General features: G+C 40.5%; 2 protein-coding genes across 3 annotated transcripts in view; one reads left to right on the forward strand and one right to left on the reverse strand.

The window, feature by feature from the left end:
* Positions 1–5604, reverse strand: part of LOC120435358 (calmodulin-binding transcription activator 1) — a 48965-nt gene extending 43361 nt beyond the window's left edge. For both annotated transcript variants that reach the window (XM_039604812.1, XM_039604810.1), the window contains exons 1-2: positions 5484–5604; positions 1791–1892 (exon numbers count right to left, since the gene is read on the reverse strand). In XM_039604812.1, the coding sequence (XP_039460746.1) occupies positions 1791–1892; positions 5484–5508 (127 nt within the window). In that variant the 5' untranslated portion in view covers positions 5509–5604. The remainder of the gene's footprint in view (positions 1–1790; positions 1893–5483) is intronic.
* Positions 5605–7645: 2041 nt separating this feature from the next.
* dnajc11a (DnaJ (Hsp40) homolog, subfamily C, member 11a) lies at positions 7646–16213 on the forward strand. The gene is made up of 16 exons (XM_031738877.2): positions 7646–7789; positions 8529–8658; positions 8810–8883; positions 10316–10417; positions 10522–10650; positions 10787–10909; positions 11056–11129; positions 11229–11418; positions 11507–11592; positions 11793–11909; positions 12286–12441; positions 12568–12637; positions 12832–12889; positions 13942–14084; positions 14283–14412; positions 15759–16213. Exons 1-16 carry the CDS (start codon positions 7718–7720, stop codon positions 15782–15784), a joined length of 1680 nt encoding a protein of 559 aa, XP_031594737.1. The 5' UTR covers positions 7646–7717; the 3' UTR covers positions 15785–16213.
* Positions 16214–16636: the final 423 nt, after the last annotated feature.

The following is a 16636-nucleotide window of genomic DNA, read 5'->3' on the forward strand; positions in this document are numbered from 1 at the left end:
GACTGAATCTCACTGGGAACATTTTCTTTTGCTGTTGTGCTACAAGATGCAACATGTGCAGTATTGCAGCTTTCTCTGTTTACATTTACACTGTTTACATTACCTCAATGGTCATATGCTGGACACACTTTGTCTCTGTGTAGTTAATAGTATACTGTAATGTAGCATAATAAGGAAAGACTGTCAAAAAGTCAAACAGCTCAAAAAAAAGCCTGCACCTATTACTGAAAGTTCAACAAACATGTACACATGGTTAACTGCCTGCAACAAACTGAAAATGACTCTTTATGTGTTCTCAGCCCTCACCACGCTCACCCATCCATAAAAATCCCATCTCAAGGAGAGCAGAGGTGAGGTCTCTCTCTCACTCTCACTCCCTCTCTCTTGCTCTTGTTCTCTTTCAGTTTTTTCCCTCTAGCTTACACATGCACACAAACAAAACCCTTCTTTCTGTATCATAACTACTCCCACAATTACTCAGACGATTACTCAGATCAATGGTTTACCTGCTTGTTTGAGCTCCTGTATTCTGCTACAGAGTGTCCTGGTAGGCAGAAAAAACCCCCAGGCTGAACACATTAAACGGGGTGTCTGACATGGGAACAGGATACTGTAATACCATGCAATAACATGAGGGAAAACAGCAACACTGGCAAAACGTATTGTCAGTCACAGTTGTCACACATGAAGGGGTAACGCAAAAGTCTATCAAAAATGTTCCCGTTACAGTCTGCATCACTGTTTCATAGATCTGCACTGGCACTCCCTTGGCATTAAATCTTTCAAAACATTCTCTGTTAAAAATACCAAAAAGATCTGGTGCAGCAAAGCTCTTCCAGTGACACATATCGAGTGAAGAGTCTAACAAGGGGTTGGGGGTGATTTCAGACTTACTATTTAGAAATGACAATACATGAGCACACTTAATTACCCAGTCTCTAGCCTAGATCAACAGAGTCTCCCAGCAGTGAAGAGACTGGTGTATTCATTAACAATGAAGGCACTCCTTTTTGCAGAGGAACAATCTGCTTTAGAGGGGACAGTTTTTTCAATGGAAAAAGACAGAGGCTAAAATTCAGGCACGTTCTCTAAAGAGGAATGAAGGGAAAATCACCACAAATAAAGTCAACACTTTGGCCTATATTTCTGATTGACTTGTTTTGGTCATGACAGAAAATAGCGCTTGTGCACAGACTTGTAAGCGCACTGAAGCAATCCCTACAGAAGCTGGCTTTTACAAGTCATAAAAACCTTCTCTATGATGTCTGATCTAGAGTTCTGATCGAGTGCAAATGAAATGAGAGGGAGACAGAGACAAATATTAAGCCATAAAGGAAAACTATATAGGATGCCATTTCTTTTATATTTGGTCATACACAATTTATTTTTCCAGCATTTTTACAACATAACGTTAACCTGAGTTGATACCCCTCCATCAAATACAGGTTTAAGAAAAGCAAAGAAAAAGCAAGTCCTGGGTCATAATTGATGGATCAAAGCGTAAGCTTTCTCTCTGAGGGTCTGCTCAGGTCCTGATCCCCTGGCCTCAACCTGAAATCACTCTTGGTTAACGACAACACTTCAACTATTGACAGCGTGATCCTGTAAAGCAGACACTTCAATCAACAGAACAGCCGGAGGAGGTGTTGTGTTGGAGAAGAATAAAAGAGGGAGGGGGCATGGGGACGGATGAAATCAAGAAGTAAATAAATGAATTGATGGATGAATAATAGATTGGCCAGCTAGTGGCCTCTTGCAGCAGCAATGCAGTATTAATAACTGACTCTTACTGTTCGTCTCTGTGTCATCACTGATATTCTTAGGTGGACCATGGCCAGCATAACACACTGCTGATCTGTACATTCGATCCGGATTACGAACTTTCTTCAGTCCTTCAGGAGGCAAAGAGAAAAGTAGAGAAAATCGAGGAAAAGAAGCATTCTCCCAGCCTGTGATACCTAAGCAAACTCCCCCATGCATAAACAGAAACTACACACAGTTTTTTGAAATGCATTTAAAACACACAGGAGCTGTTGGGAAAAATGTGATGGGAATAATAATAACACCAACAATAATCAGGGTAATAATACATATTGAATTTATCTATTGGTTGTTTAAAACAGTGAAGCTTTCCACCAACTCAATCTTTTTCTCTCTACAAGGAAAATGCCCCTTGATATAGGTTAGTATAGCTCTGGCCTGTTTTGATATGGGTCAGTAACACTTCTTATTGTGTCATTGGTGAGCTGGAAGAATCAATACAATCAATCAGTGGAGACCCTGTAAAGCTGTCGGTAAAGGTCTATTACATGCAGACGTCTCAGCAACCACAGACTGGACCTGGGTCCCACCCATCCATACTTCACTGATTCAATTAAAAGCCTGGGAAAAAAATGTAGCTATATCCTGATTCCACACAAAACTGGCAGAGCAAGTCGTCTGGCATCACGAGGAGGTTAAATTCATCCTTCTTTACAAAACAGCAGAGAAATATTTATGCCATTGCTGCACAAGCACTTTTGTAAGTTAATGGCTGACTGCGTGTTTACTTGATGTTTTGCTGCTGCTTCACCCTGAACTTTGAGTGAAATGATAAGATCATGAAACTTTAAGTGTGAGTAAACACTCCCTTCATCATTGGATTTGCAATTACCTGATTTTATATTAATCGAAGTGTGCTACATGATTTTGCTAGGCTGGGAAAAATACCATATCAAGATTTCAATTCAGAGGTGAATATCATGATTGCATTTTCACATGGTGTTTTCGTTACAAACCTTGTTTTATTTCTCACATTTGGCTGTAGTACTGAAATATCTATATGAAATTTCTGCTCTAGCGGATTCATAAGACCACTGGCTGTAGTTTTATCCAGACCAGTGTCAGTGTGAGACATATCAAGCATGTCCTTTCAGTGCCCTCCAGGCTTTGTACTTAAAGTAACGGACACACAGAGCTTTTTATGAGTGTGAAGGGGGGAAAAAAATAACCCCAAGGGGATAGACGATCAGTTAGGCTGGAGAGAAATACCCCAGGATGTAAACATTACACCACGACGTGAGGCTGGGTCATGGCCCCTGGGTTTAACACAAGATGTAACCCTCAGTTGTTATGGGCCATCATAAGACCTGCCAAACAGCTAAGAGCGATCGGCGCTGCCCGCATACCACAAGGACAAAAGGTTAAGGAAACACTGTTGAGCTGTCTTAGTGGCTGCCAGACATTCAGGAACACGTCATGTAAAAGCTGTAAAAGTTGTGTTTGTTGAAACGTTTTACATTCCTGCTGAAAAGCCAAAAAGACTTGGTTCAAGTGGAATGATTCATGACAGCTTTATGTAAAAGCTTTAACGGCCAGGTATGCATGAGAGTATATAGCGTTTACATAAAGGTATGGAGCACTCTCTGTCTCTTTATGCCCCCCTTCCTCCTCCTTTTTCCACTGACCGGCCTCATAGGAACTCTGAAAATAACTTGACCGGCTCAGCAATGGGACTTTCAAGTCAAGGTTTGCAGTGAGAGCTCCTCGTGTTGGGGGAGACATCGCGATTATCAGCTACAGTCTATTTGTTAAGTTCAGCTATGTAGATGAATTCATTAGGACTATACACCATAGTGAAGTCATTACTATCACAAAACCAGATGTCTTCATTTTTTTTTTTTTTTTTTTGTCATAGCCACAGACTGATCCCTCATGTAAGTTTGCTTCTGTAGCTCAATACCACCCCCTGGTGGGACTTGCTTTAGTGGTTGGCACACTGACATCCAAACAACTAAAATCCCAGCGTTTTATCATCTCTCCTCACATGGACCGAGACAATTTGAAACATTACAGTAATTCTACATCAAAAAGAATTGGTGTTTGAGGTTACTGACACCAAAGACTGACAGACGTCTGTTTAATTTTAAACCCTGCAACAAAACATAAAGAACAGCTCAGAAACAGCTGGACCAAATTTATTTTAAAAAAAATTAAAAAATGTTGTCTTTCTCAATTCAAGCAGCCAGTTTAAAAAAAAAAAAAAAAAAACCTAGAAAGACTCTTTTTCTGCACCCTAAAGCTCTATATAAATCAGCAAACATATATATAAAAAACAAGAACATATGATTTGAATTATCTACCACTGTATTCTGTTCAATAAAAAAGTTAAATAATTATCAATAAATCAATTAAAGTAACAATAGCAAAAACGTATGAATACACACAAACTATAACATGTAAATAATCACGCGTTTAATTCTAAGATCATTGTTGAAAATATATATTTTTAACATATACACATTTCATCTTTATCAAAAACACTGAGATTGTAAATAAGTAACTGGCTCCAGCCAGCTTCAAACATCATTATCAGTGAAAAGGCGCCAGGAAAACCGGTCCGTTTAAAAATCATGGATCACATCTTTATTTTCATGCAGGCGTTGTTTAATTACTCACCCAAAAAATCCATGGGCCTGTCTGAATCAGATCAAATCTCTTATGCATATGGGTTGCAATAAAATATTCCACTAAGAAGGAAAATAATTAAGTCTAGTGCATTTCATTTCAAGTTAGCGAGCCGTGTGAAGTCAGCTGAGGAGGGGAGGGAAGTCTTCGTTTTGTCCTATGTGTAAAGTAGTGTAATGGGCAGGCAGGCTGCTGGAAATCCTACTCTCCATCCTCCCTGCTTCCTCCGGTGTGATGGCATTTCAAGTGCGATAGGGCATTGCGAGCGGAGCAGGCATCACAACGCTTTGATGCCCGTGTTTCGGACCAAATATAGGCCAAGTAGTATTAATTGGCATTTGGAAAACGGAGGCTAATATTCGCTCGTTTAAAAACAATACATCACTTCTGGCTCATAAACACTATCCGCTGAAAGCCGAAGAAATTTCTCGCGCTTCAAGACGTGGGGGACTAAACGACCCTCTCCAAGATGAGAAAGAAAGAAACAGAGAGAAAAAACAAGACTTATAGGCTACATTTTAAATCAGACATGTCTTAATAATTAGCCTATTGCAATGCCGTCAAAACAAGCTGCAAAAAGCGGTTCGAAAACAGAGCCGTATTGACATATAAACTAACACAACCAAGCCGCTTTTAAAGCTGGGTAATAAGGGAAGAAGTTGGTCGATGCCAATGACATGTTGTCATTAACTTAGCCTTGTTGTTAACAACTTGAATTGCTCGTCATTTGACAAGGAACGCGAGCACAATAAACGGTAAACACGGCACTTTTGCCACGCTATTCGTCCCAGTGGCGTGCTTTTAAATGTGGGCTACGATGGGAATAGTAGCTTGGCTAGAATGCAAGCTAATATTAGCTGGCTAGGTGATGTCTCCACGTTTTAGCAGCCTATTCGGAGGAAAATAGCGGAGCCGCTTTCTACCGAAAATTTCTCCGCTCGGCTTCACGCGTGTGTCATTTCCGCACGGAGTTGCAGCTCTTCCAAAACCCACACCGCGGTCATACTAGTAAATTAATCCCATTATATTTCTCTTACCTTCCGGCTTGTTTTCGGCAGCCATTTCCCCTTCACGCGCAACATCCTCCTCCTCCTCACGACCGTGGGTACCACGCGCGTGCACGGCGAGGACAGCACGAGGAGGGACCGGAGGAGCAAGCGGCGAGTCGGTCCGACCGAGGCGAACTTATCATTGGCTGTGAGGCGGTGACTGACAGAGAGGCTCCGGGATGAAAAACAACACATCTCACCTCACCTTGGCACCGCCAGCAGTGTTTTGTTTTGGGGGTTTTTTAAATATAAATATTTTTTATTTAATATATTTTTACAGCTCAGAGGCGATGCTGGTCTTTAAAAGACCGTATTATAAAAGGGAAAAGAAAACTTTAATGTCTGGCAGGTTGCTTTCATAATTTTCCTTCTTTCTTTTTTTTTTTTTTATAAGAAACTGATTAGATTGTGAATATTAAATGCTTCCCTTTTGAGCCACCCCAACCAAGTTGTTTTACACTGTCATTTCCGAGTGACGCAAAACCAGTTATTAGAAGAAATTAAGTGCTTAATGTTCTTCATTAATTGTTTTTTAATCAAAGTCTGCTTATCTAATCTGATACTGGAGACACGAGCTGGTTCGTACAACTAATAACTGGAGGCTCAGCCTCAGAAAAGAAAAAAAAGAGAATTTTCCATAATCATCCATCACAGAGCACTTTGTTTTTAAGTTTCATTTTCCCGTATTTAAGACACCGAGTTTGAGTTGAGGCACGGTGGTTAGCACTGTTGCCGCACAGCAAGAAGGTCCTGAGTTCAATTCCAACATCAGGCCGGGGTCTTTCTGTGTGGAGTTTGCATGTTCTCCCCGTGTTTGCGTGGGTTCCCTCCGGGTACTCCGGCTTCCTCCCACCGTCCAAAGACATGCAGCTTGTGGGGATAGGTTAATTGGATAATCCAAATTGCCACTAGGTGTGAATGTGCGAGTGAATGTGAGTGTGAATGGTTGTCTGTCCCTGTGTGTTGGCCCTGCGACAGACTGGCGACCTGTCCAGGGTGTACCCCGCCTCTCGCCCTATGACAGCTGGGATAGGCTCCAGCGCCCCCCGCGACCCTGAAAAGGATAAGCGGAAGCGAATGGATGGAATGGATGGATGGATGGAGTTTGAGTTGAAGACAAATATGCAGCCCTGTAAAGAAGCATTTGAGACATATTGGACAGTACTCTGCGCAGTCTGTCAATCATGTGTCCGTTTACATTGGGGAGCCTGCAGACTACTTTCCCCCCTGTAGGCCTGTCTAAATGATTTCACCACAATACTGAAAACCGCATTGATTTCCAAGAGATGTGGATACCACCTCTTGTTCCACCATGAGGGAGGCTGCCGGCGGTGGAGTCCATGTAAACAGCTGTTTCTGGTCCAGAGTTAACTTTTAACTCTACCCATATATGCCACGGAGGATTTTCTTGTAACTGCTATCATTATGGCGCAATCACACATGCTTGACAATATACGTTAAATGGCTAGAGGCAATCTAATTACAGATCACTGTGCTTAATCGCTTCAACTGCGGCACTCCACTCAAGGACAGCCTTTAACAGGCTGCCGGCCGTCAGCGTTGAAATGCAGTGTATAGTTTGAGGTGGTGGTGCTGAAAGAACAGCTCCTCTGCTGCCTGCTGCTGCGCCTCGTGCAGTCAACGGCTTGTTGTTATTGCGAGGAGAGTAATTAATGAAAGACCTAATGTGATTTTCTTCACCCCCTGCCTTAATTGCTTCTATAGCTGAATGTGATGCAGGCAATATCCCTTTAGAATTAAGCCATACACGTTCCCTCTAAATATGAGCAATATTCATTTTCTCTCACATAAAAAAAGAACATTCGGTGTATATACATAATATTTCTCCCCTGTAAGTTATTTAGCCATTATATAGTATCATTTGCAAAACTGAAATAAAATAAATCAGGTTGAATGAACACTAAAGTGATTTTAAAGTAAATTCGCGGATGGCTGCAGTGCAAAAAAACAACAACAACAAAACAAAAGCAAAAAAAAAAAAAAAAAAAAAGCCGGGTTACTTCATACTTCTTTCCTACGCATTATTCCTCATAAGCACAGCAACTGCAATGAATGAATTCAAACTTAAATATTCACAGGACCGCCTAGCAATGTGTCAGCATATAGGAAACGGCTCATCCCAACACCAGGGGGCGACAGAGCGCGAAGAGGAGACTTGGAACGACATAAGTGACACAAAGAAGAGATGACCGGGTGTGAACATGGCGTCTCCCTTAGACGATGATGAGCTCGCCAGTGATGATTATTATTCCCTGCTAAATGTCAGAAGAGAGGTACAATATGCAGCTGGGATCTGAATGATTGCGTGTGCGGATTCAGCATCGGTCGTCCTATAAACTTTATACTGTTGATATTAAAACGTTGCTCCCAAACATAGATGAAACATTAGCTAGGCAGCTAACTAGTGACCCTCGACATTGATTAACTCTTCGGTTGTTTCAGTGAGCACAGAAGGGTCGTGGGGTGACAGCTTTGGCAACGTAATATATTACTTGGGTAGGACAGAGAATCGGTGTGTTTATGTGGCAATCTAAGAGTTGATGTTCACAGACTGGCAATTTTTTTTTCAATTTCACGTGTATGTCATGTACTTTGGAGAGTGCTAAGTAGCTAATGTAACTTCGGAGCTGCAGCATGCAACACGCAGTGCTGATTATAGTATAAATTGACTTTTTAAGTCTGCAGGAATCGGACGTTTTTGGTCGTGATTATTTACTTGTAGCAGCAAAAAGCATCGTGTTTATCTGAAAAATTGTTATGCAAAAGAAAACCATTTGCTGGCAGCCTAAAGTGTATAAGTATACTGAACTATAAATGTTATTATAATTTCCCTATTCTTAAGCAAGGAAGGTAAAAACTTTGATTACGTTTATAAAAATATCACTCCGAGTGATTTCAAAACATTAAATATGCTGGGGTAATGGTAGGCTAGATTACATTTTTAAAAACAATTTTACTCCGTGTTATGTTATGTTATGTTGTAACTATGCTGTGCTGTCTTTTTCCCTTCAGGCTACGCAGGAGGAGCTGAAGGCGGCATACAGACGATTATGCATGCTCTATCACCCAGACAAACACCGGGATCCTGAACTAAAGAGACAAGCAGAGCACCTTTTTAACCTTGTACACGAAGCTTATGAAGGTAAGAAGAGCATTGATCACATTTCCTTTCGATTCCCTTCTCAACCCTATGTTGACCTGCTGATGCCCTTGAGTATGTTTTGACGTATGTTAGGTTCTTTTAAGACATAAAGAAAGCATACTGCTGGTTTACATTTTGAATCTCTTTCTAGTGCTCAGTGACCCTCAGGCACGTGCTATCTATGATATCTATGGCAAGCGAGGACTTGATGTTGAAGGATGGGAGGTGAGTCTCTCAGTGACTTGTGACTTGTTTAGACGTCTTCAGTGCCTATGACATGTCCTGTGTTGAGTGGCTGAGGTCGCTGCCAGCATTTATTGTTCTGTGTGATCCATTGATTGATTGAGTGCCTTGTGGTCATGTTTTACATCCAGTGCCAGCAATGATAGAAACAAATAAAATGCTGGGACTTTTTTCTCCCTTGGGTCCACAGTCTCTGGTGTCTTCAAACATATTTATCCCTCAAGTTTTTCCATTTCTTTGTACATTCAGTTCAAATAGTTTCTGCAGTCTCATTCCAGAAATTTGCTGACATTTGAGAGTCCTAATAGTCTGATACTGTGATTATTATTCCTTATATTGAGGCGATGATTGTTATCCTCTCACTTATAAATAAATAAATTACAGTGAAAAAGTAGCTAGAAATGAAGAGAAAGAATCAATGATAATCACTAATTATGGGCTGTGTTGACGTGGCATGTAATTACAGGGAGGGAGGTGCATGTCAGGTTATGATTGTCTTTACATCGTAGGGTTTTAGAGGGGTTTGCAGTTACGATGTACCTACACGGTTGATTTCCCACTGAAGCATACATCCATAGTTAGAAAGAATGGTTGTTGTGTTGAACTATTGTTTGCTATTAAGTAATATACACTGGCACACCTATAACTTACTTTGCTCGTGCGAAAAACTTCAATACCAGCTCTGTAGCGTTCTGAATTTCGACAATACCGATTACAAGAGTCAGCTTATTCATTCTTTAAATACTGTATATTGAATTCATGATAAATATGACAGGCATTGCTAGTCAAAACCAAGCATAGAGTAAATTTTGTAATTAAATTTTCAGAACTCTGTGGTGTTGTGCTTTGTCTTTCATAGAAAAGATGCATGGTCCAAAACACAAACTCAGTCTTCAGGGGTTCACAAGCTAGTGTACTCCCAGTGCCAGTCTTATCTGTTCAAAATCAAATATGTGGATCCATCTGCAGTGGTAACCCCATGGGAAATAAGGGAGCAGTCAAAAGTACCTTGTAACCTCTGACCATATTCATTGCAAGTTGGCAAAACAGTATTCAGAAATTCAAAAAGAAAAAGCCTCCTGTCTTTGTTAGTGTTCAAATATCTCTTAGCTGGAGATTTGACATCTTGAGAAAGCTGATGGAAACATCAAGAGGCACGCATTAAAAAATAACATCCTTAAAAAATGTAGCATTGGTTCCTTTGTGTGAAACTGTTCTACCTTTGCCTTCATCTAATAATGCTGGACTGTACAAAGTATGATGCAGAAAGAACAAATATTTACAGAGGAAGAATATATGGGAGAGTGATTTATATATTTATTTTTATTTATTTATGTTTCCAACTGTAAACCTGTATCTGCAACCAGTCAGTCCTGCTCGCTTTACATTCAAATAACATATCTTCTGCCTGCAGGTGGTGGAAAGGAAAAGAACCCCTGCAGAGATTCGAGAAGAGTATGAGCGTCTTCAGAGAGAGCGAGAGGAGAGAAGACTTCAGCAAAGGACCAACCCAAAGGTATGTTCGAGGGAAGATAAGAAACCTCGCATTGAACCCAGGAATGGTGTGCATATTTTATGAATTTTCAATAAACACTGTATCAATTCATGATAATTTTGCAGGGAACGATTAGTGTGGGTATTGACGCCACAGACCTTTTTGACCGGTATGAAGAGGACTTTGAAGATATGGTTGGAGGTGGAGTCCCACATGTGGAAATCAACAAAATGCACATATCACAATCTATAGAGGTAACTGGTTGCCCGAGGATTCTTGCTTTTCTATATATTGGATTAAGAGATGCCAATGAGTCTGTGATGGCTTTTGGAAAAGATGTTTGACTTGATGCCAATAACAGGACTCAAAGTTTTATGTGTTCTACTGCAGGCTCCTCTCACTACAAAAGACACAGCCATTCTGTCTGGGTCCTTGTCAACCCACAATGGAAACGGAGGCGGCACTATTAATCTGGCTTTGAGAAGAGTCACGTCAGCTAAGGGGTGGGGAGAGGTATGCTGTGTTTTCAGTGGGCATTGCACACTCCCTAGTACTGTAAATTGCCGGTATTTGTCACAAAACAGGCACGTGTGTGTTTTTAATAACACGCTATGACATTTTTAAGATGTGAGACGTTTTTGCCGTCTGTGTTTAAACAGGTAGAGTTGGGAGCTGGGGACTCTCATGGACCTTTCCTCGGAATGAAGATATTCCGCAACTTGACGCCTCGATTGTATGCTTAGACATGCTAGAGAAAAATAAGTAAATCGTCAATATTTTTGCAACAGCAACAACAATTTCACCGATTTCTTTATTTTGCTTGTTGTCTCAGCTTTGTGACTGCTCAGTGCGGGCTCCAGTTTTCATCTCGAGGCGTGCGTCCTGGGTTCACCACGGTGCTGGCCCGTCACCTAGACAAAAACACTATGGGGTACCTGCAGTGGCGCTGGGGGATCCAGTCTTCTATGAACACCAGCATAGTGAGGGACACTAAGAGCAGCCATTTCACCTTCGCAATGCAGGTTAGGAGCCAGGAGTGATATTTAACTGAAAATCACAGCCGGTTATCACAGGATCACCAAGATTAACGCTCACATTTTATCTCTGCAGCTTGGCATTCCTCACACTTTTATGATGATGAGCTACCAGTACAAGTTTCAGGATGAAGACCAGACGAAGATTAAGGGCTCAGTAAAGTATGTTGTTAACGAGCAATATGTGTTCATAATGGAACCCCTGTTGTAGGTCATATTAACATTGCTTTTCTGGTGTGAAACTCTAGAGTGATTAATGTTTCTATTAAATGAAGTTTGGGTGGGATAATTGTTGTGCAGGGAACTGGCCTGTTAAAGTAAATGATGGGTAGAGTGGTTGTAACTTTGCGCTTTTGTTGCAGATCAGGGTTTTTTGGGACCGTGGTAGAATACGGTGCCGAGAGGAAGATCAGTCGACACAGTGTCCTGGGGGCCACCGTCAGCGTGGGAGTGCCCCAAGGTGTCTCCCTCAAGATTAAGTAAGTGTAACTTGTTGTTCCAATTTCCCATTCATTGGAGTTTCCTGAGTTTCCCTCAATTTCTTGTTGCCATTTCTCCTTTTTTCCACAAATTGGGAGTGTGTATCTGCACATGTTCACACAGGATTTAGTACAATATGATGTTAGGTGTTCCTGGGGTATGATTTAAAAGCAAGTGTATGTACAGCTTACATTTTATTTTTAGACACAGACAGACTTAAGGAGAGCATATCACATAAATTAATCATCTGAGGAACAGCGCGCAGCTCACTCTCCCGCTTGACCTGGAGTTCTGCAGTGTTTTCACTTTGCTGTGTTTTCAACTTCAGGCATATGACTATAGATAGAAATATTAAAACCAACTCTCTATCCACAGACTTAACAGAGCCAGCCAGACGTATTTCTTCCCTATTCACCTGACTGACCAACTCCTGCCTAGTGCTGTATTTTACGCCACAGTGGGACCACTGGTATTCTACCTCGCCATGCGGCAGCTTATTATTCGGCCATATGTGCGGGCCCAGAAGGAACAGTAAGAAACTTTCTTTACCTTAGTTGTTTCACGCAAGCGGTGTTATTGGAAGTAGCGCCACATGTATTATTATGGGCAGATTTTATGAGCTCATTTTATTTCTCCATTTATCTTTGAACTCAACAGAGAGTTGGAGAAGCAGAGGGAGAGCTCGGCCTCTGATATAGCCAAAAAGAAACAGGAGGCAGAAGCTGCTGTGAGTATTTTACAAGCTGTGGTGCCGATCCTGCGTTGTTGTCAACGTTAGATAAGGGATGCAGGTGTTGTGTCTGTCAAGGAGTATTATAGAGAGAGATGGGATTAGATAAAATGCAGAGCATTAGTCAAATTCATTAGTTTAATCCACACAATGTAAAACCTCATTATTTGTGTCTCTTTTCATATCTAAAGGTCTTGCTCATGCAGGAGTCAGTGCGCAGGATTATTGAAGCCGAGGAGTCTCGGATGGGTAAGATTAGTAATATTTGAAGAAAGCCGTATCCTGAAAATAATGTTATTTTTAGCCGATTGTTAAGAAAAAATATAATTATTTTGGATTCAGAGCTGTTTTTGTACATTTTGAGCGCAATCTATTGATGTCGGCTTGAATGTTTCTCAGTACAAAGTGTAAATTCTCACATATTGCAGTGTTTGGCTACATCAAAAGAAAATAATCCTTTATTTGCAAAAGAAAAAAATCTCTGTTTTCACTTGTTGATAATTCCTACCACACACTTAAAAAAAACATAGAAAACACTGTAATCATCTTCTTCAGAGGTTCACTAAAATTTAAGGGGACTGTACACCAGGCAAAGATGGGACTTGTGTATACGACTTTCCTTTGAGTATCAGGTAACTTGCATTGTTCGCACCAATTTCTTTTTAAAATTAAGCTAAAATAGTTAATAAAGAACTATAGTTTTTAGTGGGATTTTGTGACCCTGCTACTTTCTTTTCAGCTGGTGATAATTAGTCCTTTTTTTAGTTTTTCTTTGATAAGCAGAGGAACAAAAAGCTTTGAGCAGACAGCACAATTTTCACCTATGGGAGTTTGACGAGCGATAATTGCCTTATGACACCTGTCACAGTTGAGATTGTTTTGATTTTTAGTATCATCGGCGGTCCTTTAGACTCCAGGCCTATAAAGTAACAGTTAATAACAGTGTGTGTGTGCGTGTAGTGACAGGCACGCAGCTGCTCTTTTCTATTTAATTGACCGCACTCTATTAAATGGTTACAGTATTGTTTATGCAGCCTGTGATTAAAATGAATTATGGTGTCTTTTTATTGTGCACTTGCAAAATTACTTTTACAAACGGCAAAAAAAAGTTCACTGGTCTGTTCATAGACTCTTTAGCTGCAGCTGCTGGCACATAACGTTCAAACTGTGAAAATAGAGATTTGTGTTTAGTGTTTAATAGTCAACCTTGGGTTTTTGAACTCTTAATACTAAACGGGGTGTTTTATTGATGTTTTATTGCAGAAGAAAGGTTTTAATGTTGATGCTGCTTACTTAAACAGGTCTCATTATCCTCAACGCTTGGTACGGCAAGTTCGTCACAGACAACAGCAGAAAACACGAGAGGGCAAAGGTCATTGATGTGACCGTGCCACTGCAGTGTCTGGTGAAAGACTCAAAACTCATCCTCACTGAGGCTACCAAGGTAATAAGTCAGACTTCCAAACTCAAAATGTAATGCTTAAAAAGTCAATTTTACAAGTATAGTGCTTTTTCCAATAATTTTTTAAGAATTAAGTGTTTTCCTGCACAAAAATAGAGTAGCCTCACAAGTTGACATCCATGGCTCGCTACGTTATTTAGTCTCTTGGCAGTGCTGCATGACTCTGTGTTCCCTTTCCAGTCAGGACTCCCTGGCTTCTACGACCCCTGTGTGGGGGAGGAGAAGAGCCTGAAGGTGCTCTATCAATTCCGCGGGGTCATGCATCAAGTCCTGTCAGGAGATACGGAGTCACTCAGGATACCAAAGCAATGTAAGTCTTTTGGACAGTATGCTTATTCACTCACTGGCCACTTTGTTAGGTACACCTGTTCAGTCATTTTTAAATGCAAAATATCTAAACAGTCAGTCACATATCAGGAATTCGACTCATTCGGACATGTAGACACGGTCACGATGACCTGCTGAGGAGAATGGGGGGAGAAAGGTGCCATGTTTATTTGTGCCAAATTGACTGAACTGAGTGTTTCAGAAACTCTTTATCCACTCGGATGTTCCCTCACAAACATCTCTGGGGTTTAAAAAAAAGATCAAATGTCCAGTGAGAGGCAGTTCTCTAGGTGAAAATGGCATGTTGACGTGAACGGTCAGGCTGATTCAAGCTGATAGGAAGGCAGTGGCAACTCAAAATGAGCACTACTTACAAACAAGGTATGCAGAAGAGCATCTCTGAATGCACAGCTCTTTGAAACTTGAAGCAGCAGCAGAAGACCACACTAGGTGTCACTCCTGTCCACAACAGGGAACTGAGGCTGCAATTCACACCAGCTCCACAAAATTGGACAATGGAAGACTGGAAAACCTTTGTCTGGTCTAAAGAGTTTTAGGATGTTTTCACACTTATAGTTTGTTTAATCTGGTCCGAATCTGTTGCTAAATTTATAAACTTGTAGATATTTTTCGTGATTTGGTTTCTCTTTACACAGAAAACTTTACTGAGTATTGTTGGTGACCATGGCCATTCCTTTATGACCACATTATACCAGTCTTCTAATGGCTGCTTCCAGCAGGATAATGTGTCATGTCACAGATCTCAAATCGCCTCAAACTGGTTTCTTGAAAATGACAATGAGTTTGCTATACTCAGCAGCCTCAACAGTCATTAGATCTCAGTTCAGTGGAGCATCTTTGAGATGTTGTCGAACACCAAATGTGCATCATGGATGAATGCGAAGCCAGCAAATATTTAACAACATATTTAAATGTAATGCCATCAGTATTGAATCTATGCAACAAAGAATCGAGGCAGCTCAGAAGGCAAAATAGGGTCCAGCCCAGTACTGGCAAGATGTACCAAACGAAGTGGCCGGAAGTGAGTACAGTACCAGCATTTCCACAGTTTCTATAGAGTTAACATACTTGCAGATTCATATTTTTGTTTTCTGTCTGTCTTACCTGTCCTAGTTTTAGATGTTTTTGACTGCAGGGTAAATTTACTTCAAATCTAAAAGTCTTTTGATATGTTAAACATTGGTTTTTATTTGTTTGTTTATTTGTTTTTTATTTATTTGAAAATGTCTCTTAAGATATACCGTGCTAGGCTATCTGCCATCTCAGGTTGCTTGATCTGACTTTGTGGACATTATTTCTACTTTACAGCTCACAGGATTGATGCAGACACATAGGAGCACCCTCCTGCTGACCAAAAAGACTCACCTCTTGACTGTTTAAAAGAAAATGGATAAAACTCTGTTTTAGATACGACATGGATTCAAGTCTCTGTTACGCAGAAATTGTGAATTTACTTTTGTCTTTATATTCATTTAAATATGCAGAGAGGAATAAAATCATCACAGACTGGATTAATCTGTGTCTATGGACTGGGTCTCAGCCTGCTTAAAATTCTGATGTGACACCAAAATTAATGGCTACCATCTTAATTCCTGGGTGTCCTCGGCTCTTTGGTATCCATTTATTTTTGGTATTGCTTGTAATTTATAACAGAGTTCTGTGTACTGTATTGTACAAAAACTGCAGTGCCTGTGTGACTGAAGACATGAATGCACCTCTGTTTAATTGCCATATGATTAAAATCTCTCTCTCATGTTGTTGAACTATTATTGCCCCTTTATTTAAAAACACAAAAACAACCAAAAACACTTTTTTTTGTCATGCTTTTGGTATGAACTGTCTTTACTTTGTTGTAACCAAGAAAATAATCAACTTGCTTTCTTGTTAGCGTTCTTTTGTTTTTACCAGAAATAGAAGAATCACTTCCTTTAGGCCCTGACTCACAAGTGCAGGTATTTCAGCATGTTTGATTTGGCAGATTTTCATACTGGATGCCCCTCCTGCCACAACCCCAAAGGCATTTGTATGTCGCTCCGTGAACAAACGCAGTTCTTTCACTTTCTCGATGAATGCAAAAGATACTGTTCACAGATAGGAAATCTATATATCCCCAAGGGAATAAAAGTGAATCCATCCAGCATTAAAATGACTTGATTGCAGCAAGAGTGCAAATGGAAAGAGTTGTG

The sequence above is a fragment of the Oreochromis aureus genome, linkage group 20, assembly GCF_013358895.1.
Source record: "Oreochromis aureus strain Israel breed Guangdong linkage group 20, ZZ_aureus, whole genome shotgun sequence".
Classification (NCBI taxonomy): domain Eukaryota; kingdom Metazoa; phylum Chordata; class Actinopteri; order Cichliformes; family Cichlidae; genus Oreochromis; species Oreochromis aureus.

Excerpts from the sequence above, each read along its gene's own strand:
- dnajc11a (XM_031738877.2), top strand. The coding sequence starts at position 7,718 with ATGGCGTCTCCCTTAGACGATGATGAGCTCGCCAGTGATGATTATTAT. Across the intron at positions 8,659-8,809 it reads TGTACACGAAGCTTATGAAG|TGCTCAGTGACCCTCAGGCA; the intron begins GTAAGAAGAGCA and ends ATCTCTTTCTAG. Across the intron at positions 10,418-10,521 it reads AGCAAAGGACCAACCCAAAG|GGAACGATTAGTGTGGGTAT; the intron begins GTATGTTCGAGG and ends ATAATTTTGCAG.